This window comes from Pantherophis guttatus, chromosome 11 (assembly GCF_059756535.1).
Source record: "Pantherophis guttatus breed Tessera chromosome 11, ASM5975653v1, whole genome shotgun sequence".
NCBI lineage: Eukaryota > Metazoa > Chordata > Lepidosauria > Squamata > Colubridae > Pantherophis > Pantherophis guttatus.
In genome coordinates, this window is record NC_142073.1 from 26,539,238 (window position 1) to 26,562,748 (window position 23,511).

Sequence of the window (23,511 nt, forward strand, 5' to 3'; positions counted from 1 at the left end):
CCTGCATCACCAGAGGAGCATCAGATCACCTGCCTGAGTGGTACTTCACCATGGAGGAAGCTGAGATCGACATGGTTAGAAACCCATACCGACCAAGCCGAGGCTGGAAGAGACCCCCGCCCCAGGGGAAAAAGAGAGCAATTCAAATCGCCACCCCCCCCTTGACCCCAAGGTCGTCAGCTTGTTTTAAGTGCAGGAAGGAAGAGCACCAAGCTGCAGAGTGCTGATCAAAGATGCTGGTGAGGAAATCAGACCGCCTGTCAGGGGGGAAACCACAAAGCCAAGCCCCCGAGGGAAGGAAACTGCCCTGCGAAGCAAGGCAACCGTCGAGTTTCAGGACCCCCACCCCTTGGCGATCGAAACTCCAGAAATCCAACCAGTGAAACCAACTTTTACCGAAAGTGACCCAGAAGATGAACTACTGGTAAACAACCCAACTGAATCGTTTTTTTTTTTTTAATTTGATTTATATACCGCCCTTCTCCGAAGACTCAGGGCGGCTTACAATGTGCTCAGCAATAGCCTTCATCCTTTTGTATATTTATACAAAGTTTACCCTCCCCCTAAGACTGTTTATATCCAGTCGAGGCAGAGAAGTAAAAATCTCTGCTTTTCTAGAGTTGGGATGCACAAGTTGCCTGATAAGTCCCACCCTAGTAGGGAAACTGGGAATAAATCTAAGGAGACTAAGGAACCTGATCGAATTTTGCCAATTAGATGGATCAATATCCAGGGGAGATCCCACCATGTTTGCTACCGAACTCTTACAAAAAAATATGGATAATCACAAAGGGACACATTTGTGGTGGCACCCGGCAAAGAATGGCCATTAGTATTGGGGTTAGCATGGCTGAGAAAATGGAATCCCCAAATTAACTGGAAGCAAGGGTCAATCAGATTTCAGTTATGGGTAAATTTTGTTGATGAAAAAAAGGGTGACCGGAAGGGGGGGGCTGACTGTGAAATGGCGATGCCTGGTTGGGGAACGCCAAATGGGGATATACCAAAGGAATACAGAGACCTAGCTGAGGTTTTCAGTGAAAAGGCATCTGATGAACTCTCCCACCCACCCCCACCCCCATGCTACTGACTGTGCAATTGAAATCCTGCCAGGGGCAAAGCTTCCCAAACCAAAGATGTACTGCATAGAGAACTGACAGAATTAAGAGCTTTCATTGACAAAAAAACCTGAAAAGTGGGTTAATTGAACCAGCACACCCGAAAATCGCAGCCCCAGTACTTTTCAGAGAAAAAAAAGATGGCTCTATGAGATTATGCGTGGACTATAGAAATTTAAATACAATAAGTGTAGAAAACATGTACCCTTCCCTCTTATGAAGGAACGTTGGCACACCTCTCACAAGGGAAAATCTTTTTAAAGCTAGACCTGAGAGAGGCATACTATCGAATAAGAATAAGGGAGGGGGATGAGTGAAAAACGGCATTTAACACACTACTGGGCTGCTACCAATTTAAGGTACTTCCTTTTGGATTACAAGGAGCTCCTGCCATATTCATGCAACTAATAAATGAAGTGTTCCATGAATATTTATATAATGGGGTCCCGGTTTACTTGAACAACATTTTAATCTATAAAGATTAAAAATCTATAAAGACAAAAGAAGAACATGTAAAGTTACTCAGGGCAGTCGTAAATAAACTCCACGCAGCAAAGCTCTATGCCATGTAGAGAGCGTTGCAGTAGTCAATCCGGGAGGTGACTAGCGCATGAGTGACCATGAGTAGGGCATCTCGGTCCAGGTAGGTCACAACTGGCGCACCAGACGAATCTGGGCAAATGCCCCCCTGGTCACGGTCTTAACATGACAACCGTGAATCCAGGAGGACGCCTAAGTTGCGCACCCTGTCAACAGGGGGCAACACCTCACCCCCTATAACCAGCGGTGGAGCTTCCCCATGGAACCGAGATGCCGGTACCCACAGCCACTCCGTCTTGGCAGGGTTGAGCCAAAGCCTGTTCATCCCCATCCAGAGCTGCACTGCTTCCAGGCACCGGGATGTCACATCGAGGGCATCCCTGGGCTGATTCGGGGTGGATGGAAAAAGTTGGGTATCATCAGCATATTGATGATACCCCATCCCAAAACCACAGATGATCTCCCCCAGCGGCTTCATATAGATGTTGAACAAAAGGGGCCTCAGGGCCGACCTCTGTCCCCCTGCCAAAACCACTTGCGAATGACCCGTGAGGTAAGATGAGAACCACCGTAAAAAAGTGCCTCCCACCCCTAACCCCTCGAGGCGTCGCAGTAGGATACCATGGTCGATTGTATCAAAAGCCGTCGAGAGATCTAACAGGACCAGGACAGACTCCCCCCTCTCGCAGGCTTGGCCCTCCACTCTATCAAGGGCCTACCTCGATGACGGGCTTTGGAACCCCGAGAGGTGGCATGCCGCAAAGAGGGGGTTGCGGGGTTTTTTAAAATTGTCTTTGTCTAATCTTTTAAGGGGTTTGGGGAGGGGGGAGGGGGGTGGGATTGGAACTAGGGTCGTGGGTTTGGAGGATAACCCACCAAGGGGAGGGTCGGGCCTGGCCATGACGCACGGCGGGCGGGTGGGGGATCCAGGGGCAATGGGGGGGTCGAGCTTGTCCAGACTGTGTCTTTACCATCGATACTGTGAGTGGGAGGGGTAGATATGGCGGGAGCAGGGGGCCATATCATGTTAAGGGAGCACGCACCTGCTGTCTCCAAGAGGTAGGGTGCTCCGGCCCCCAAGGCTCCACCCGTTCTCCAGGTTGCACAGACCCTCATGGCCTGGGCCTTCGTCTGATGTTGTGCAACGCCAGGTCCGTAGTAAATAAAGCCCCCCTCATCTGTGATCTTGTTCAGGAGGGGGGAGCGGACCTGGCTGGTATTACGGAGACCTGGTTGGGCCTGGAGGGAGGAGTCCCTCTGGTAGAAATGTGCCCACCAGGCTTCCATGCATTCCATCAGCCGAGGTCACAGGGAAGGGGCGGGGGAGTAGTGGTTATTATTAGAGAAGGCCTTAGGCCAAGGGAGACCACTGTTCCTCAGACGGCCGGTTGTGAGTCCCTCCTTGTGAAGTGGGGCCATGGGGCTCAGATGGGCTTGCTGATCATGTACCTGGCTCCCTGCCACGTGGCAGCAGCCCTGCCCGAGCTATTCAACGTTATCGCCGCGGTGGCAGTTGACACCCCCAGACTTATGGTCATGGGGGATTTCAACCTGCCGTCCGTGGGTGAGACGTCTGAGGTGGCTCGGGAGTTCATGGCTTCCATGACGGCCATGGACCTGACCCAGCTAATTCATGACCCTACGCACACAGGGGGAAACACACTGGACTTGGTTTTTGTCTCTGGACAGTGGTTGAGTAATCTTGAGATAGGAGATATAGTAATCGAGCCCTTGTCATGGTCGGATCACTCTCTCCTTCACCTTGACTTACAAACCGTGGCACCCCGCTGCAGGGAGGCGGAACCGATAAGATGGTACCGCCCCAGGCGCCTGATGGAACCTGACAGGTTCCAGATGGAGCTTGGGCCAATTCCTGAGGTTCTGGCTCACGCCTCGACTGGAGACCTAATGGCCACCTGGGATAGGGCGGCTGCTGGAGCTCTGGATCGAGTCGTGCCTTTGCCGATCTCGCCTGGCTCCTTGGTTCACCGAGGAGCTGAGGGAGATGAAGCGCTGGAAAAGACGCCTAGAGCAGTGGGTCTCAACCTTCCTAATGCCGCGATCCTTTAATATAGTTCCTCATGTTGTGGTGACCCCCAACCATAAAATTATTCCTAAAACCATTGAAAATATGTGTTTTTTGATGGTCTTAGGTGACCCCTGTGAAAGGGTTGTTCGACCCCCAAAGGGGTCCCGACCCACAGGTTGAGAACCACTGGCCTAGAGAGCTGTTGGAGGGCTAGTATTTCTGAATCTGACCGAACACTGGTAAGATCTCATATTAGGAGTTACCTAGTGGCAATAAAAGCAGCAAAATGTACCCATTTTACTGCTCTTATTGCATCATCAGATAATCGCCCGGCCGCCCTGTTTAGGGTGACCCGCTCCCTGCTCCACCAGGAAGCGCGGGAGGACCCCTTGTAGGGAAGAGCTGAGGATTTTGTTCAGTATCTGCATGACAAAATCACTCAGATTCGGGCAGGTCTGGACTCTGACTGGATAGATCCAGCGAGGGTGACGGAGGCAGGTCTTGAGACTGTTATCTGGGATGAGTTTGATCCTGTGACCCCAGATGATGTAGAAAGGATTCTGGGTAGATTGAACGCGACCACATATTTGTTGGACCCGTGCCCCTCCTGGTTAGTGCTGGCTTCCCGGGAGGTGACGCGAGGCTGGCTCCAGGGGATTATAAATGCTTCGTTGGGTGAGGGTGTCTTCCCCGCCGCCCTGAAAGAGGCGGTGGTAAGGCCCCTCCTCAAGAAGCCTTCCCTGGACCCGGCAGTATTGGCTAATTATCATCCAGTCTCCAACCTTTGCTTCGTTGCGAAGGTTGTTGAGAGTGTGGTTGCGTGACAGCTTCCCCAGTACCTGGATGAAGCGTCGTATCTAGATCCGTTCCAGTCGGGCTTCAGGCCTGGGTACAGCACGGAAACGGCATTGGTCGCGTTGGTTGATGATCTCTGGAGGGCTCGGGACAGGGGTTGTTCCTCTGTCCTGGTCCTGTTAGACCTCTCAGCGGCTTTTGATACCATCGACCATGGTATCATGCTGCACCGGCTGGAAGGGTTGGGGGTGGGAGGCACCGTTTTACGGTGGTTCTCCTCCTTTCTCTCTGACCGGTCGCAGTCTGTGTTGACAGGGGGGCAGAGATCGACCCCGAGGCCCCTTATATGTGGGGTGCCGCAGGGATCAGTTCTCTCGCCCCTTTTGTTCAACATTTATGTAAAGCCGCTGGGCGAGATCATCCGTGGTTTCGGGGTGAAGTACCATCTGTACGCTGACGACACCCAGCTGTACATCTCCACCCCGGACCACCCCAACGATGCCCTTGAAGTGATATCCCAGTGCCTGGAGGCCGTACGGATCTGGATGGGGAGGCTCAGGCTCAGGCTCAACCCATCCAAAACCGAGTGGCTGTGGTTTCTGACGTCCCGATATAGTCAGTTGGTGCCATCGCTGACTATTGGGGGTGAATCATTGGCCCCCACGGATAGGGCTCACAACTTGGGCGTCCTCCTGGATTCATGGCTGTCCTTAGAAGAGCATTTGATGGCCATTACCGGGAGGATTTTTCATCAGTTGCGTCCCTTTCTAGATCGGTCCCTACGCACAGTCACCCATGCCCTCGTTACCTCTCGTCTGGACTATTGCAACGCTCTCTACATGGGGCTCCCCTTGAGGTGCACTCGGAGGCTCCAACTGGCGCAGAGTGCGGCCGCGCGGGTGGTTATGGGAGCGACGTGGAGTTCCCATGTAACACCTCTCCTGCGCGAGCTGCACTGGCTCCCGGTGGTCTTCCCGGTGCGCTTCAAGGTTCTGGTTATCATCTTTAAAGCGCTCCATGGCTTAGGACCTGGTTATTTACGGGACCGCCTGCTACCACCAATAGCCTCCCACCGGCCAGTACGCTCCCATAGAGAGGGGCTTCTCCAGGTGCCGTCGGCCAAACAATGTCGGCTGTCGGCCCCTAGGGGGAGAGCCTTCTCTGTGGGGGACCTACGATCTGGAACGAGCTCCCCCCGGAGATACGGAGGATCCCGGATCTGCGCACCTTCCGCCACGCGCTTAAGACTCTTCTATTTCATCAAGCTGGCCTGGCCTAAATCTTCCCCCTTTTAAATGTGGAAATTTTAAATTTGTTTTAATTATAGGGTTATGGGTAAGGCATTTTAAATTGGGGAGCCATTTTGGATTTAATTTTGTTTTAAATGTATTTTAATGTTTATATTGTATGTTTTTTAATCTTGGCTGCTCACTGCCCCGAGTCCTTCGGGAGAGGGGGCGGTATAAAAATTGAATTTAAAAAAAAAAAATGTCCCCTGTCCTGAGCCCTCCAAAGATCGTCAACCAGCACGACTAATGCCGTCTCCATGCTGTACCCGGGCCTGAAACCCAACTGGTATGGGTCCAGGTATACTGCTTCCTCCAGGGCCAACGGGAGCTGATGTGCCACCATGCTCTCAACAACCTTCGCAATAAAGCGAAAGTTGGAGATAGGATGAAAGTTGTTCAAGATAGCTGGATCCAAGGCAGGTTTCTTGAGGAGGGGTCTCACTACCGCCTCCTTCAAGGCGGCAGGGAAGCTCCCCTCACCCAAGGAAGCAGTAATCACTGCCTGGATCCAGTCACATGTAACCTCCCAAGCCGAATAAACAAGCCAGGAGGGACACGGGTCCAACAAACATGTGGTGGTACCCAGTTTCCCCATGATCCTGTCCACTTCCTCGGGAGTAACAGGATGAAACTCGTCCCAGATAACTAGACCCGTTGTCACCCCCTCAACCGACCCTGCCCAGTCAGAGTCCAGCCCATCCCGAATCTGAGCGATCTTGTCCAGTAGATGTTGGCTATACTCCTCAGCCCTCCCCCACATAGGGTCATCCCCCGCTCCCTGATAAAAAAGGGAGCGGGACACCCTAAACAGGGTGGCCGGGCGATTATTTGCGGATGCAATGAGGGCAGAGAAGTAAAGATGCTTTGCTGCCTCCATCTCCACTAGATAAGATCACGTAAAGGATCTTAACTGTGCTCGGTCAGACTCGGAATGGCCGCAAAGCCTGAAGTAATCAGGCCAATCCTTCAGGATAATCAAGTTGCAGATAAAGTAATCACAAACCAAACAACAAGGGACCACCGATAACGCAACCATCCAAGCATTTAAGCAAGCCTTAAGCAACGATGAGTGGTTCCTTAACCACAAAAACCTCTGCCTCATCAAAGATGATTTAGCATGGGTGAAAGGAAAGTAATAAGTACCAGCCAGAGGTAGCATTCAACAACTCTGTACACTCTAGCACAGGCTACACTCCTTTTAAAGTAGCCACAGGCCAAGATTTCACCCCCATGCCAGAACTACCAATGGAAATACCACCATCCCCTCCCTGAAGGAATGGATGGAAACCCTATAAAACACTTGACCTGTAGTCAAATTAGCACTAAAGGATGCTAATAAAACATTTAAACACCAAGCAGACAAGGAGAGAACACAACCAAAATCTTTCTAAATAGGTGACAGAGTATACTTATCCACAAAATTCGCTGTATAAGTTTTGTGTAATCATCTTCTTTTATTGAGGAGCATCTCGCCGTCAACCATATTCCTAAATATTTAATTTTTTTACACTTTGTAATTCCAATTTCCCTTCTAATTCTTTTTCTTGTTGTCCTGTCATATTTTTAACTATCATTTTTGTTTTTGTCTTGTTGATTTTAAGGCCCGATATTTCTCCATATTTTTCTATCTCCTTTATTAATATTGTCCCTGACTCTTTTGGATCCTCAATGAAAAACACCAAATCATCTACGAATGCCTTTAATTTATATTCTTCTCTCTTAATTTTGGTTCCCTTAATATCTGTGTTTGCCCTATTTTTTTTCAAAAATGACTCTAATGTCAGAATAAAAAGCAGAGATGATAATGGGCATCCTTGGCGAACTCCTTTTTTATCTCAAATAGTTTTGTAATTTCCCCATTAATTATAATATTTACTTTTTGGGTGGAATAAATTGTTTTGATCATCTGTTCAACTTTAGTACCAAATTTCATTTCTTTAATTTGTTTTATCATGTACGTCCAATTTAAATTATCAAAGGCTTTCTGCGCATCTAGAAAAACAAGGGCTATTTGTTTCTCTGGATGCGCCTCGTAATATTCTAATATATTCAAAACTGTCCTTGTATTATCTTTAATTTGCCTCATTGGGAGAAAGCCATTCTGATCGGAGTGGATAATTCCATTCAATTTTTTTTCATCCTTCCTGCCATAAAAATACATAAAAATCTTGTAGTCAGTATTCAAAAAGAAATTGGTCTATAGTTTTGAATCTGGGTTGGGTCGGTACCTTCTTTCATGATGACTGTAATGTATGCCTCTTTCCATGAGATGGGCATTTTTGCTTCCAACAGTACCTCATTGTACAAATCCAAGAGTATCGGTTCTAATATTTCCCCCATTTTTTTGAAAAATTCACCTGATAACCCATCAGATTATCAGGTTGTCTATGGATTGCTTCCTTTAATTCTTCCAAAGAGATCTCTCTATTTAATCCTATCCTTTCCTCTTCCTCTAACCTGGGCATACCTTCTTCTTGTAAATAAGTATTCATTTTTTCCCTCTCCACTTCCTCTTGATTATACAAGTTTTCAAAATATCCTAATGTGGATTGCATTCTAATTTCTTCCTCGCTATTTTGTAAGTTGCCCACCTCATCTTGTAATTGGTAAATTATCCTGTTTTCTCTTTCTTTTTTAAGTTTATATGCCAGCCACCTCCCCGGTTTATTTGCATTTTCAAATTGATATTGTTTCATATATTTAATCTTTTTAATATGGTCTATTTGTTCTATTAAATTTAATTAATGTTTAACTGATATTAATTTTTCTTTAATCTGGAAACCTAGATTTAATTGAAATTTATTTTCTAGATACTCTAATTTCTTCAATAGTATATCCTGCTGTTGCTTTTTTCCCTTGTTCCTCATCGATGTATATGCTAATGTTATTCCTCTCCTAAATGCCTTTAGTGTATCCCATAAGTTCTACAATGATGTATGATGTTTTTTATTTATGTCGAAGAATAAAATCAGCTCTTTTTCTATTTTCTCTAAATATTCCTTTTCCTGTAATATTTGCGTATTTAGGGTAGCAGAGATTGAGGCTAGTTCACCGAACTGGGAGTAATTTATCTATTTATTTATTTTATGCAATTTATATGCCGCCCTATCTCCGAGGACTCAGGGCGGCTCACAATAATAAAATGCATAATTCCTTATTAAAACAATATAAAATTAAAACCCAATTTAAAACAGTTTAAAATTCATTATAACCCCCCCGTCAGTCCAGGCTACGGAACAACCAGGTCATCAACTCGCGGCAGAACGAGTGAAGGTCAGGGGCCATCCAGAGCTCCAACGGAAGTTGGTTCCAGAGGGTGGGTGCGCCCACAGAGAAAGCTCTCCCCCTGGGGGTCGCCAGCCGACACTGTCTGCCCAACGGCACCCTGAGGAGGCCCTGTCTGTGGGAACGCACCGGGCAATTGGAGATTGTCGCTGGCTGCAGGGGGTCCGACAGATATCCCGGGCCTAGAAGGGATAACTAGCATCTTGAACCTCACCCGAAGGGCAACTAGTAACCAATGCAAGCCACGCAGGAGGGGTGTAACATGGGAGTGTCGGGATGCTCCCATCACAACCTGCGCGGCCGCATTCTGCACCAGCTGAAGCCTTCAAGTGGTCTTCAAGGGCAGCCCTAGGTAGAGAGCATTGCAGTAGTCAAGACTGCACCAGCACATGAGTAACGGTGTGTGGGGCATCTTGGTCCAAGTAAGGGCGCAACTGTCGCACAAGGCGAACCTGGGCAAATGCCCCCCTGGTCATGGTCATCACATGGTCTTCCAAAGACAACCGTGAATCCAGGAGGACACCCAAGTTGCAGACCCTATCCACAGGGGATAACACCTCACCCCCGATGGTCAGCGATGGAACATCTCGATTGGAACAAGATGCTGGTACCCACAGCCACTCGGTCTTGGCAGGGTTGAGTCGAAGCCTGTTCCTCCCCATCCAGGTCCGTACCACTTCCACGCAACGGGACATCACGTCAAGGGCATCACTGGGCTGGTTTGGGGTGGATATAAAAAGCGTACTGATGATACCGCACCCCAAAACCACGGATGATCTTCCCAAGCGGCTTCATATAGATGTTGAACAGGAGAGGCGAGAGGACCGACCCCTGGGGCACCCCACAAACGAGGGGCCTCGTAGCCGACCTCTGCCCCCCTGCCAACACCGCTTGCGTACGGCCTGAGAGATAGGAGAACCACCGTAGAATGGGGCCTCCCACTCCCAACCCCTCGAGCCGTCGCAGTAAGATACCATGGTCGATGGTATCAAACGCCGCCGAAAGATCCAAGAGGACCAGAACAGAGGAATATCCCCTGTCCTGAGCCCTCCAAAGATCATCCACCAGTGCGACCAATGCCATCTCCGTGCTGTACCCCGGCCTGAAACCCGATTGGTATGGATCCAGGTAATCAGTATCCTCCAGGGCCAATGGGAGCTGCCGTGCCACCACCCTCTCAATAACCTTCGCTATAAAGCAAAGGTTGGAGACCAGACAAAAGTTATCCAATATGGTTGGATCCAAGGCAGGTTTCTTGAGGAGGGGTCTCACCCCTGCCTCTTTCAGGGCGGCAGGGAAGATCCCCTTATCTAAGGATGCCATTATTACTGCCTGGCATTACTGACGGCTGATTAAAGTCCCCCAAATCAATAAGTTTAGGGAACTCAACCGTCAACCCCGAGAGAGTGTCGAGCAGCCTGGGCAGGGCCGTTGATACGCAGCTGGGAGATAGGTACGTAATCAACAGGCCCAACTGCCTTTGCGGACCCCATCTCATAAGGAGGGACTCACACCCGTCTATCTGAGGAAAAGTGACCTCCCGTGGACCAAGGGACTCCCTGATAACAACCGCCACCCCCCACCCCTACCCTGGGCCCTCGGCTGGTATAGCACCCGAAAACCTGGTGGGCAAAGTTCAATCAGAGGGACCCCTCCCTCCGAGCCCAACCAGGTTTCTGTAATGCAAGCCAGGTCTGTGTTCTCCTCCTCAATCAACTCGCGGATGAGGGATGGCTGTAATGGCTGGCTGGCCACGCCCCTGAACTGGTCCACGACCCACAGTCCTGACATGCTTGCCTGCCTTCCATGCTGCCTTCCTGGCATCCCGGTGGCCAGCTTGCGAAGGCAGGCAAGCAGAAGCCCACGTGGAAGGCAGGCAAGCATGGCAGGGCTGTGGGGAAGGAGCTAGCAGCTTACTGCCTCCCTCACCCACTCAAGCAACGGCTTCCCTGCTCAACCCCAACAAGCTATGCATCCATAGCAATGGGGTTGTTTTGTTCGCTGCGGTGGTGCTTCGGGAGGGCAGGTGGACGTCTTCATTATAGTTGTCAGCTGCAGACGTCCGCCTGCCCACCCAAAGTGCCACCTCAATGAACAAAAGAACCCCATTGTGCTGCACCGCCTTTTGCAGCCAAACATGCCCAGCCATGCGTGCCCTTTCCTCAAATGGGCTGTGCATAGGGCGCTTGGAGAGTGAGCGAGCAGGAGAGCTCTCCAACCTCTGTTTTTGTGTGTGTGTGTGTGTGTGTGTTTGTGAGGGAGGGAGGAAGGGAGGGAGGGAACGATCTGAAGCCGAGGCACCCAAACTTCTGGCAGCAGCGTGGGTGGCCTCTGAGCAGCCCTGAGTCAGCCAGCTCCACCTGACTTACTCCCTCAATCTCACCGTTCTCCTCGCCCCCCACCCCACTCAAGCAGCGGCAGGCTCTGCAGGACAACAGGACCTCTCATTTTTCCCACAGCACAGTGTATGCTTGCTGCCTCTGCTTGTCTGCTTGCAAGCGATGATCTTCTCTGCTTCTCTCGGGATGCTGGTGCGGGCACCATGGATGCATAGCTTGTTGGGGCTGAGCAGGGAAGCCGCTGCTTGAGTGCGGTGGGGATGGGGGCGAGACTCAGGGAGTAGATCGGGTGGAGCTGGCTGTTCAGAAGCTGCCCCCGCCGCTACCAGAAGTTTGGATGCCTCGGCTTTAGATCCCTCCCTCCCTCACACACACACACACACACACACACACACACACACACACACACACACACCACACACAAACAGAGGTTGGAAAGCTGTCTTGCTTGTTCTCTCTCCAAGTGCCCCATGCACAGCAGAGTGACGTGAATGACGTCAAACTGGCCATGCCCACCCAGTCACATGACCACAAGCCACGCCCACAGAACCAGTAGCAAAAAAATTTAGATTTCACCCCTGCTTCGAAGGGTCCCCAAATGCAGAAAAATCGGAAGAAAAGAACAGAGCTCATCCTTTTTTCTTTTTTTTTTAATTTGATTTATATGCCGCCCTTCTCCGGAGACTCAGGGCGGCTTACAATGTGCTCAGCAATAGCCTTCATCCTTTTGTATATTTATACATCCTTTTGTATATTTATACAAAGTCAGCTTATTGCCCCCACAACTGGGTCCTCACCTTAGAAAGGATGGAAGGCTGAGTCAACCTTGAGCCTTGGCGAGATTCGAACCTGCAGTAATTGCAGGCAGCTGGTCTTAATAACCAGCTTAATAACAGGGTGCCTTAGACCACTGTACTACCAAGCCCTGACAGCACCACCGGAAGCTTATCCACAAAATTCTTGCAAACATTACAACCCTCAAAGAAATTAGGGCCAAAATTTGTGGCACCATTTCCAATCACTAGGATCATCAACCCAGTGACAGTAGAATTAGCACTTCCCAAAACACTCAGACAAGTACACCCAGTCTTTCACATCAGCTTCTTGAAAAGAGAAGTCACATCCTCACTTAGACCTCAAATCCAGGCACCACCCCCACCCATAATGGTTGAGGGTGAGCAACATTTTGAAATCAAAGACATCCTCGATTCTAGAATCCACCGAGGGAAAACCCAATACCTAGTAGCATGGAAACACCTACCCCCTTCCCAAAATGATTGGCTGGACAAAAAACACGTCATCGCCCCCACACTCTTAAAGAAATTCCACACCCAATACCCTCACAAACCTTGCTATAATGATTTTCTTTATCTCTTACAGGTGGATCTATCTATTTTCTAAGAAGGGCGGTCTTGAGAAACAGATAAGGAGTATGTCAGATCCCTAATGTGATACTGCCATTCAAATGGAGGGAGGGGGGGGCATGGGGATAAGCAGTATTTTTATAACCTTTTTCCTGGCGTCTAAGTACCCTGCAGTATTCTCACCTTCTTTAGAATGTAATAAGGCCATGTGGATTGTTTCAGTTTGCTGAAAGCGGAAGAAGATCCTGGAAACATCTCCTTATCTGTTTCTCAAGACGGCCCTTACAATAAACATCTTCACACCTGTGGATTAGCTAGATCCACATTCGGATGGGAGGGAGGGATTCTAAAGCCCTATTTCTAACTGTGTAGTTTGGGAGGGAATTTAGAGTCTGCTTTGCCTGTTCTGCTACCACTTCTTCTCAATAAAAGGTTCCTTTTGAAATACCACGTTTCAAGAGTCTATACTTTCTTGGGAAAGGAGGAGAGGCAGGTCCTTACATACTGTTATATTCTTTAGGGTCTTTCCCACTTAGAAACCTGATGAGGCCAGAAAACCCCTTCAGCCCAATGTTGCTTTTGATGGCTTTGGTGAAAAAAAAGAATCTCCTTTTGAAAATCCCCGTGAGCTTTCTAGTATTTCGTTATCACCCTCTTATATCCCACAAACACTTACTTTTCTCTTGACTTGCCACAAAGCAAGGGACCAAAGTGGAATACACCCAAGCTCAGGATGTATTTCTTGTACACAATTTCATCAGGCTTGATAGTCTTCTTACGGTGGGGGAACACTATCCTGAATCAGAGAAGCAAGGATATATCAGCAGCTGAACAAAATAAGAGGCCCAAGTATACAAGACACCACCCAGGGATCCCTGAGTAGGCAGGAGCTGATGCAAGCAAACAACCAAAGAACCCCACTGTTTTCCTTGGGAACAAGGAGAACGAGGAAACTGATCCGTTGAACTGGGATACCCAATGCAGATCAGATCCTCTACACAGCAATTCTCTTAAGTCTCTGTTGCTCTTAAGAACTCTTATCCTGCATTATCAGCCAATGTTGACAGTACAAAGAGAATGAATTGTTGAAAAGTATAATCTTAATTCTTAAGATAATGTAATTCCCACCCATTTTAGATTGGAAAGGAAGATAGGAAGATAACTTTTTAGCAACTGGCTCAGCCTCACTATGTTGAAACAGATAAAAATAACATGTAACCCAAAACAATTAAGATGCTAAGAGGAGATGTGGTCAAAGTAATGTTATTTTTTTTTCCAATTCAGCTTCTGACCACTAACTTCAAAAAGGCAGAGAAACCCACAATGTTTCTCTTTTATTCATGAAATGATGTTACAGACAAGTGCCTCCTTGACCAAAGGCTGAGATGGGGGGCCTCTTGCATTCACACTGGAAGACACAATAAGGGCCACAATATGCCCAGCTTCACTGCTCTATGTTGTAGGATGGAAGATGCCTGTGACTGGGTGGAGCTGTTTCCTCCTGCTTACGTGGGATCCTGGCAGATGGTGGGGTACGTGCAGGTGCCCCTGCAGCACACCTGATACTGTCTCCGAGTTCCAAGGATTTCAAAATTTAGGACCTGATCAAAGAGTCCTGTTTTGGTGGAAGAGAAATGGATGCGCATCGAAGCTTCCCCATTTGCAGGGACAATCCAGCGAAAGCAGTTCAACCTGTGGAATACAAAGCACAACAGATCTGCTTTAAGCCAGTGTCCCTAAGACCAAACTTTTCAATGCAAACTTCATGGGCGCAGAACTCTCTGCTCCATCACAGAAGAAAGTTATCCTGTTTTCTGAAAAAGATGCTCCTTAGACATTGGGGAAGAAGACCTTCCTTCCCCTTCCTTTTCCTTAAACTGTCCTGTAAACAAGGAAAGAGAAAGAAAAGGAAGTTATAGAAAGCCACAGTCAACATGATAAGAAACTCCCCAGATGAAGGCATAATAAATAAATAGAGCAGAGCAGAGCAGAGCAGAGCAGAGCAGAGCAGAATCTGGAAGGGACCTTGGAGGTCTTCTAGTCCAGCTCAAGCAGGAGAACCTATGCCATTTCAGATAAGTGACTGTCTAATTCAGAGGTCTTCAAACTTGGCAGCTTTAAGACTTGTGGACTTCAGCTCCCAGAATTCTCCAGCCAGTTTGCTTAAAGCAAAAGTCTTAAAGCAAATTGGCTGGAGAATTCTGGGAGCTGAAGTCCACAAGTCTTAAAGCTGCCAAGTTTGAAGACCACTGGTCTAGTTTCTTCTTTAAAACCTCCAGTGATGGAGCACCCACAATTTCTGGATGTAAGCTGTTCCACTGGTTAATTGCCCTCACTGTTAGGAAGTTTCTCCTTTGATTAGTTGCCATCCATTGTTTCCGGTCCTGCTCTCTGGTGCTTTGTAGAATAATTTGACCCCCTCTTCTTTGTGGAAGCTCCTCAAATACTTGAATACCGCTATCAAGTTGCCCCTAATTCTTCTTTTCTATAGACTAGCCAAACCCAAGTCCGGCAGCCGTTCTTCATAAGTTTTAATCTCAGGCCTTTGCTGCTCTTTGAACCTTTTCCAAAGTCTCAACATCTTTTTTTGTAGTATAGTGACTAAAATTGGTTGCAGTATTCCAGGTGTGGTCTTACTAGGGTTTTATAAAGCGGTACTAATACTTCATGTGATCTTGATTCTATGCCTCTGTTTATACAACCAAGGATTGTATTAGCTTTTTTGGCTAAGGTCCCTCTCACAGTTACTGTTTTTGAACCAGGTTTCACCTAATCTGTACTTGTACCTTTGGTTTTTCCTGTCTAAATGTAAAACTTTGCTTTTCTCCTCATTAAAATTCATATTTTTGCATAGGGCCCATTGTTCAAGTCTGTCAAGATCTTTTTGGATCCTGAGCTTGTCTTTTAGGGTGTTGGCTACTCCTGCCAATTTAGTGTCATCCAAATTTGATGAGTTCCCCTTTTATTCCCTCATCTAAGTCATTTATGAATATATTTAAGAGTATTGGGTCTAAGACAGAGCCTTGTGGTACTCCATTGCTTACTTCTCTCCTTGTGGATTTAGACACATTTAAAAACAGATAAATCCTCAGAAGGCTCAAGGAACAAGCATAAACCCATAAGAAGCCCATAGGATAAGATTTACAGTCAATAAAATTTAAAAATAGCAAAAAGACAGAAAAATGGGCATTTCAAAAGAAATGATTATTTCTGTACTGGAAAGGGACACTTCAGTTCCCATCTGTGGCCACCGCATTTCCTCATCTCCCTTTCACAGACAGCAATCTGTGACACAGACAGCCGATCTATCAGTGTTCTCCTCCTCCTCCCTGCCCCTCCCCGCCCCCCCGGGGCTTCTGCCTCAGGATCCTAACCTGAGCAGCTTCTCACTGGAGGCCTCTGCGGTGGGGCTGCCCTGGTCAAGCTCAGATAGCGTCGTCATTGTGCCGGGGCTGGGATGGATGCCTTTTCTGCTGCGAGAGGCACCTTTCTTATCCTTCGGGGCTTCGCGGGAGACCTCAGGTTTCTCTTTCCTGGACCTGCCTCTAGTCGGGGTGGCCAGATCCTCCTGAAAGCCAGTAGAAACATAGCAAGGCAGAAAACCAATAAATGTGAATATCAACCTTAACATTCATTAAAGATTAGCATCAGACCAACAATCAAGTAAACAATACCCCAACTGAAGAACTGCCAAACAAGCCAACCGTAAACAGCCCAAAGAACCTCTAAGACCATCCCCACAACACTGACAGGGCGAGCCATTAGAACATCAACTCAGAGCAAACCCCACTCCTTACTAACATTGATGATGTTACCTAGTTTGGACAATGAAACATCTTGAAGAAGGAAAGTGTGAAACTAGAAATCAGGAAGTCCAACCACCATAATGTTAGCAATGCTGACAGAAAGTTTTAGGTTACATATCTTCATATCATTGGCTAGTGGATAAAGGAGTACCACTTGATCTTTGTGCTAGCAGGAATCAACTTTTCTCAGCGAATGGACACATTTGGACATAATCTCTCAGAAAATCACTTTGTGAATGGAGTAGCGTATTTAAATTCCAAGATGTGGTGCAAGGCAATATACATATTAAGCAACTCTATTTCCTATCACTGTATCAAGGATGAGGTATTTTTGGGCAGCATCTGGACATGGTTAATGCCAAGAGAACTTCTTTCATCTGTAAGTTTTATTAAGAAGATTAAGGAAGAACACAAGAATGCACTTTTAGAACAGCAAAATCAGGTACAACTTGCTAATAAAGTGTCAGGCACGGGGAAACCAAGAATGGCACACAATGAATCACTCAAAATAGTTGCTTTATTGCTTTTTTGTCTACAGACAGGAATCTTTTAGACTAAACCACACTCTCAATAACTATCAGATAAATACTGTGAAGATTTAGGGAGGATCTTTTCTGGGCCTCTTCCTTTGTACCAATGACTCAATGCTGATTCGTCTCCTCTGCCTCCTGCAACTCAGCACCAGATTACACCACATCAACTTTACAATCTGAGTTTCCTTTCTCTGGCCCAGCACACTGGTTTTGCACACAGAGGGAAGCTGGTTGCCCTCTTTTGGCAAGAGGGTTATAGTTAGGGATAGGGTTAAGACCATTCACTTAAACAATCATGCCCTTCTGGCATGTCCTGTCCTGATTCTGTTGGCAGGTGACTCCATATTTTTGAGGGCAACATTTTTCAATGGATGGATGGAAACTAATCAAGGAGAGAAGCAACCCAGAACTAAGGAGAAATTTCCTGACAGAGAGAACAATTAGCCAGTGGAACCACTTGGAGTCAGAAGTTGTGGATACTCCACCACTGGAAGCTTTTAAGGAAAAACTGGACATCCACTTATCTGCATATTTACATACTTGTTTTTGTGGTTCCCTTATTTCTTATATATTATATATACTACTCCTTACTTATTATACATATTATTATATCCATATGTTACTTTACATATATTATATATTTAATATCATTTTATTAATGCTTCCTGGTTTCTAGATGATCTCTATTATATATTTTCTTGTTATTCCTGTTCTCTAACGATTTGTACCATTTCCCCCATATTAAGTAATATTCTGTTTCATCTTTTTCTTTTATTTCTTTCATTATATTCTTTCTCCTCATAGTCCAAAATTTTCCTTATCACCTCTTCGTCTTTTGGTATGACATTATTTTTCCAATTTTGTGCATAGGTTACCCTAGCTGCAGTTATAATATGTAGAATTAGATATTATATTTCTTTATTATAATTTCTTTACCCAGTAAAAATAGTTCGGTTTCCAGTCTATATATTGTTCAGTTATTTCTTCAAGCCACTTTTTAATTTTGGTCCAGTATTTTTTTGCTGTCACACAAGTCCACCATAGATGATAATATGTCCCACATGATTTCTTGCATTTCCAACAGATCGGTGATGAGTTTGGGAACATCTTAGCGAGTCTCGCTGGTGGAAGGTGCCATCTATAAAATATCTTGTAAACTGCTGACATAGTCAATTTCAAATTTATTTCCCAAAGTTTTTCTCATTTCTCCAAATCTATGCTATATCCAACATTTTTTGCCCATCTTATTGTTTCTTTAACCACTTCTTCTTCCATTTTATATCTCAGTAAATATTTGTATATTTTCCTAATCAACTTTTCTTCCATTCCTTGTAAAATCCTGTATAATTCCTGCTGTTCTTTTTGGAATTCGTATAGTTTTATATCTTTACTATATCTGGTTTGGATTTGCATATATGTCTCCAATCTGTATCTATACCCTGATCTTTTTAAATTCTTGTCTGGTTTTCAAATTCCCTTGTTTGTTTATCGGATCCTTGTACCTTATTAAATTGTCTATGTCTGTTAGATTTGGGCATTTCAGTGCTTCCATTGTGGATAACCAACTTGGTATTTTGGTATAGTGGGGTTTTTTTTTTTTGTTTTTTTTTGCCAGACCTGTAATAAGGCATTCCTAATTAGATGTCTACTGTGGGATTTATTCTTCCCATCCCATATAAATACATGCCACCCTAGTTGTAGGTCATGCCCTTCTAGTGTTAAAATCCTCTTATTTTTTAGTTCAATCCAATTCTTGACCCATGTTAACGCTGTTGCCTGATAATACAATTCCCAATCTGGGAGTGCAAAGCCTCCTTTCTCTTTGCTATCCTGCAATAATTTGAATTTAATCCTTGGTTTTTTCCCTTGCCAAGTGTATTTTGTGGAATAGAAATAGTATTCTTGGTAATATATTCATTTTAATAGATGCCACCCTTCCACTGAATGACAATTGAAGATTTTTCCAATTTTCTAAGTCTTTTTTATTTGTTGTAGTAGTTTATCATAATTATTTTCCTTGACTGAGGAGCATTTAGCTGTTAGCCAAATCCCTAAATATTTTACTTTCTTAGCTATTTGCATATCTGTTTTTGCTTCCAATTCCCTGTCTTGTTTTTTGTAAGATTTTTTGTTATTATTTTTGTTTTACTTTTATTAATTTTAATATTAATGTTAAGCCCTGCTACCTCATCAAATTCAACTTTTTGAATTAATTTAGGTCCCAATTTAAGTCTCTAAAGTTAGGATAAATAGAAATGGAGAAAGCAGGCATCCTTGTCTTACCCCTTTTGTTATATCAAATTTTTCTGTTGTGTCACCATTCATTATCACTTTTGCTGTTTGAATTGAATAAATTTTTTCAAGCATCTTTATGAATTTTGTCCCAAATTTCATATTTTCTAATTGTGTAATAATGAATTTCCAATTTAAATTATCAAATGCTTTCTGGGCATCAAGGAAAACCAGTGCAGCTTGTTTTTCTGGGTGTGCCTCATAGTACTCTAAAGTATTTATAATCCTTCTCATGTTCTCTGTCGTCTTGATCATCTTCATTTTGATCTGAATGGATGCGTTCATTTAAGACTCTTTTGACTCTTTATGATATTTTCAAGGCAAATATTTTGTAATCCGTGTTTAATAATGAGATAGATCTGTAATTTTTGATTTGTTGATGATCTGTATCTTCCTTTGGAATGAGGGTTATAAGTGCTTCTGTTCATGTTATTGGTAATTTGGCCTCTTCAAGTGCTTTATTAAATATTTCTAATATTAACCATGCTAATGTTTCTTGTGTATTTTTGTACAACTTGACAGGAATTCCGTCTGGGCCCGGTGATTTGTTATTTTTTTTGCAGCTCTTAGTTATTGCTCCATTTAGCATCTCTTTTTGCTCTTCTGTAATTTGGTTTATGCTCAGTGTGCCTAGATATTGTTTGACCTTGTCCTCTGCAATATTATCTTGGGAATATAGTTTTATAAAAAATTCTTGTATTATATTCTTTTTTTCTTCCCTTCTGTGTTGAATCACTCCTTTTTCATCCTGTAGTTGGTATATTATTCTTTTCTGTTTTTCTTTTTTAAATTTGTATGCTAACCACCATCCTGGTTTACTCGCATGCTCAAAAAAATGTTGTTTTGCCATCTTAATTTTCTGTGCCATTTCTTCTTGTGTGATCAAGTTAAGTTTGTGATTTATATAATCTCTTTTTTCTTTTGTCTTATTATTTTGGGGCTCTTTCGGTAGTTTGAGTTCCGCTTTTTAAAGTTCTTCCTGTAGCGTCTCTTGTTGATATTTTCTTTTCTTATTTTTTCTTACCGTATATGCTATTGTTAGTCCACGCATATAAGCTTTTGTGGTATCCCACAGATTTTGTAGCGATGTATCTTCTTTTTTGTTTACCGTAAAAAATAGCCTCAGCTCTTTCTCTAACATTTGTTCGTATTCTTATCTGAATTGGCAGAGGGTCTCTTGCATGAGCAGGGGGTTGGAATAGAAAACTTCCAAGGTCCCTTCAACTCTATATTTGTTATGATTGCATTGTATTTTCCCTAAGTTTTCTTCTTTTTTTTAAAGAGAAAAAAATAAATTTTAAATTACCCAAATCCTTTGAGCAGTCCTTAGAAGAAGTGGCCAGACCCTTCCCCATCTTGGTCCCCATCCTCTGAACTCACCCCAATTGGGCACTGTCCCAGACCATATACTAAAGGTAAGGGAATGGAGAGATACTCCTCTGTCTGGTCACAGAGGAGACATTTACCAGCACCTTTACTGGCAGGATTTGGGCTTACACCCTAAAAAGCAACATCAGCATCTATCAGTCCAGGTATCCCAAAGCAGCAACTCCATACCTTTGCCACAGGGAGACTCGCTGGAGTCTCCACACCACTCTCACCCTCCTTTTTGTCCTCTTCTGGATTCAGTTCTTCAGGAATGATGAAGGTGAAGTGCTTGAGAGCTTCTGAGGCAACTTGTGCTGGTCGCTTCTCAGGGTATGGGATCACTGAGAAAAAGGCGGTGGGAGGAATGGGTGGCCCTGAAGGGCCCAGCCCCAAACCATTCAAGATCTAGAGCAAGGAATAAAGTGGAGTTGTCACTTTGATGCCATGCGTAACGAAATTCCAAACATAGGCCTGGAACCTTTGTTTTTAGCCTTATCCCAAAGCCTTATCAACCTATTTAGGGGCAGCCATTGGAGGCATGTCAAATGATCCTATGATTCAGGTTTGGCTTTCCTGGCAGTTGAACAGAAGCCCTGCACTGATTGGCCAACCTTCAGTATTCAAACAAGCCAATGATACAGGAACCATAAGTGTACAGATTATGGAACTGCTCTTAGATGGCATATTAGCTTCAAGAAACTATCTTTGAGAAAACCAGGGGGAAAGGTCTGGAGGCTGGTTCCCACTTGGATCTTGAATCTGTACCATGAGCAGTGGTATTATATAGCTTGTAATAAGGCAAAGCACTAAAGGACGTCTTAATCTGTTGAGCCTATGGAGTGACCAGCATTTTATCAATCTGACTGGATGTCCCTTGACTAAGATTTCCCCCCAAGCTAATGAATCCCTGAATCCCATCACAGCCTTGCCACCAGCCTGCAACTCTCTCCCTGCAAAGCCTAGCCCAGCCCACCCACTGGGCACATCACCCCAGGGCTCACCTGGATTACCCTGGGCAGTTTGCCACTTTCCAGGATCCGCTTGCCACTGGACTCCTCGGAACTGAGCACGTGGATTTCCAGAGAGGGGATGCCAATGTCCCTCTCTGTGCCTTCTCCTCCTTCTCCCTCCAGTCCAGCAGCTCTGCTGTCCTCCATGGCCTTCAGCTTTTCCAGGCGTTCCCGCTCTGCTTTCTCCTTCTCCAAGCGCTCCTTCTCTGCCCGCTCCTTCTCCAGCCTCTCCTGGCGCTCTCTTTCCCGGTCCTTCCTGCCTTTGCGACCAGACGGAGCCTGGCGCTGATCCTCCGCTTCCTCCTGCTTATCCTCTGAGCCTGGTGGCTGCAGCTGGACCAGCTGGACCCTGTCCCAGAACACCAGGATCTGAGCGATCTCTTTCTGGCTGGCCTCATACAGCTTGAACCGCTGTGCCAAGCTCTTCTCACTCTCACTCATGTCCTTTTCTGCTTCCTCCTCTTCCTGGGCTGCAGGGGGTGCTGCACCTGGCTGCCCATTCTGCAGGGCCATTCTGCTCTTCTTTTTCTTCTCATCTTTGTCATTGACACTCACATCTGGACGATCCTTTGCAGAACCTTTTCGCTCTAGCCCTTCATTCAGCCTCCCATCCGATTTGTAAGCTGATATGGTGGGATTCTGCGAGAGGAAAAGGAAGGAAGCCTTCAGCTGTTCTAATTGTGCTTGCATCAAGGAAAAGAGCCTCTGTGAGGCTCTCCAGGCTTTCCAGCACCCGGATTTCATGACTAAAGGAACTGGCATCCCCTACCTGGTCATCAGTAATGACAATTCAGGGAGCAAAACCATCTGGATTGCTCCATCAGAGGCATCAATTTACTGATCCAAAGTAAAATGGTGTGGGAGTTGCCCGTATAGAGTATAAGAAGGTGGCCCCGATGGAAATATACAGGTTCTGTTGCTTAGGCAAAAGGGGCTAAAATTGTTTTAAGTTAAGAATGTCCAGATAATGCTCGGAAGTCGCTCAGGCACCTCCCTAATTTACTACACTGTTACCAAGAAGTCAAGCCCCATCAGACTTCCAAGATTCTGGCCCCCTGAACTGGTCCATCTGGTGGGGTTGACAGCAATGCAGCAGTTGCGCAGGATTCCCCTTGAGACTTACCTGCTTGCCTCCTTGCTGGCCTTTTTTCCCCACTGCCTCTTCTTTCTCTTTCCCCCCATCCTTCTTGTATCGCTTGGACTTCTTCTTCACCTCCTCTTCCTCCCGCAGGCGCTCCAGTTCTTGTTGATGCTTCTTTTCCTCCAGCTCTCGAGCTAGCTTCTCCAGCTCCCTTCCAGGCATTTAACAAGGAGAAGAATTTTTAATAAATCTACACAAATGTCTATAAAACATTCAGCCATAAATTTCATTAGTTTTTTCCCTAGCTTAAGGTCCACAGTTTTGGTAAGAGCCACATCCTGCGCAGACTACAAAACCACAATTCATCTTCCTCTGTGGAACCCAAGCAAATTGGCAGACCTGCAAGGGAAGAGTTTCCTCACCTTCTTTTTCTCTCCCGTAAGGCCTGCAGCAGCTCATTGTCAAACTGGATCTTTTGTTCTTCAGTAAGGGCATCATACTCCTCTTCATCCATTTCCTGAAGACGAGCCTTCTCTCTTGCAACTGCTTCTTGCTGTTCCCGCTCTTCCACAGAGATCAAGAAGGAAAAGAGATGCCTCAATCTGCCCACTGCCATTAATGATGGCAATGCCTGAATTCCCATCCCACTACAGCTCTTGCAA

At 45.7% G+C, this 23,511-nt stretch overlaps 1 protein-coding gene across 6 annotated transcripts in view; it reads right to left on the reverse strand.

The window, feature by feature from the left end:
• The window catches only part of HYDIN (HYDIN axonemal central pair apparatus protein), a 416,706-nt gene that overhangs the window by 89,598 nt on the left and 303,597 nt on the right, over positions 1-23,511 (reverse strand). For all 6 annotated transcript variants that reach the window (XM_087877179.1, XM_087877178.1, XM_034425679.3 and 3 more), the window contains 7 exons: positions 23,272-23,413; positions 22,892-23,060; positions 21,760-22,407; positions 20,948-21,163; positions 16,134-16,327; positions 14,269-14,451; positions 13,436-13,555 (listed from right to left, as the gene is read on the reverse strand). In XM_087877179.1, the coding sequence (XP_087733305.1) occupies positions 13,436-13,555; positions 14,269-14,451; positions 16,134-16,327; positions 20,948-21,163; positions 21,760-22,407; positions 22,892-23,060; positions 23,272-23,413 (1,672 nt within the window). The remainder of the gene's footprint in view (positions 1-13,435; positions 13,556-14,268; positions 14,452-16,133; positions 16,328-20,947; positions 21,164-21,759; positions 22,408-22,891; positions 23,061-23,271; positions 23,414-23,511) is intronic.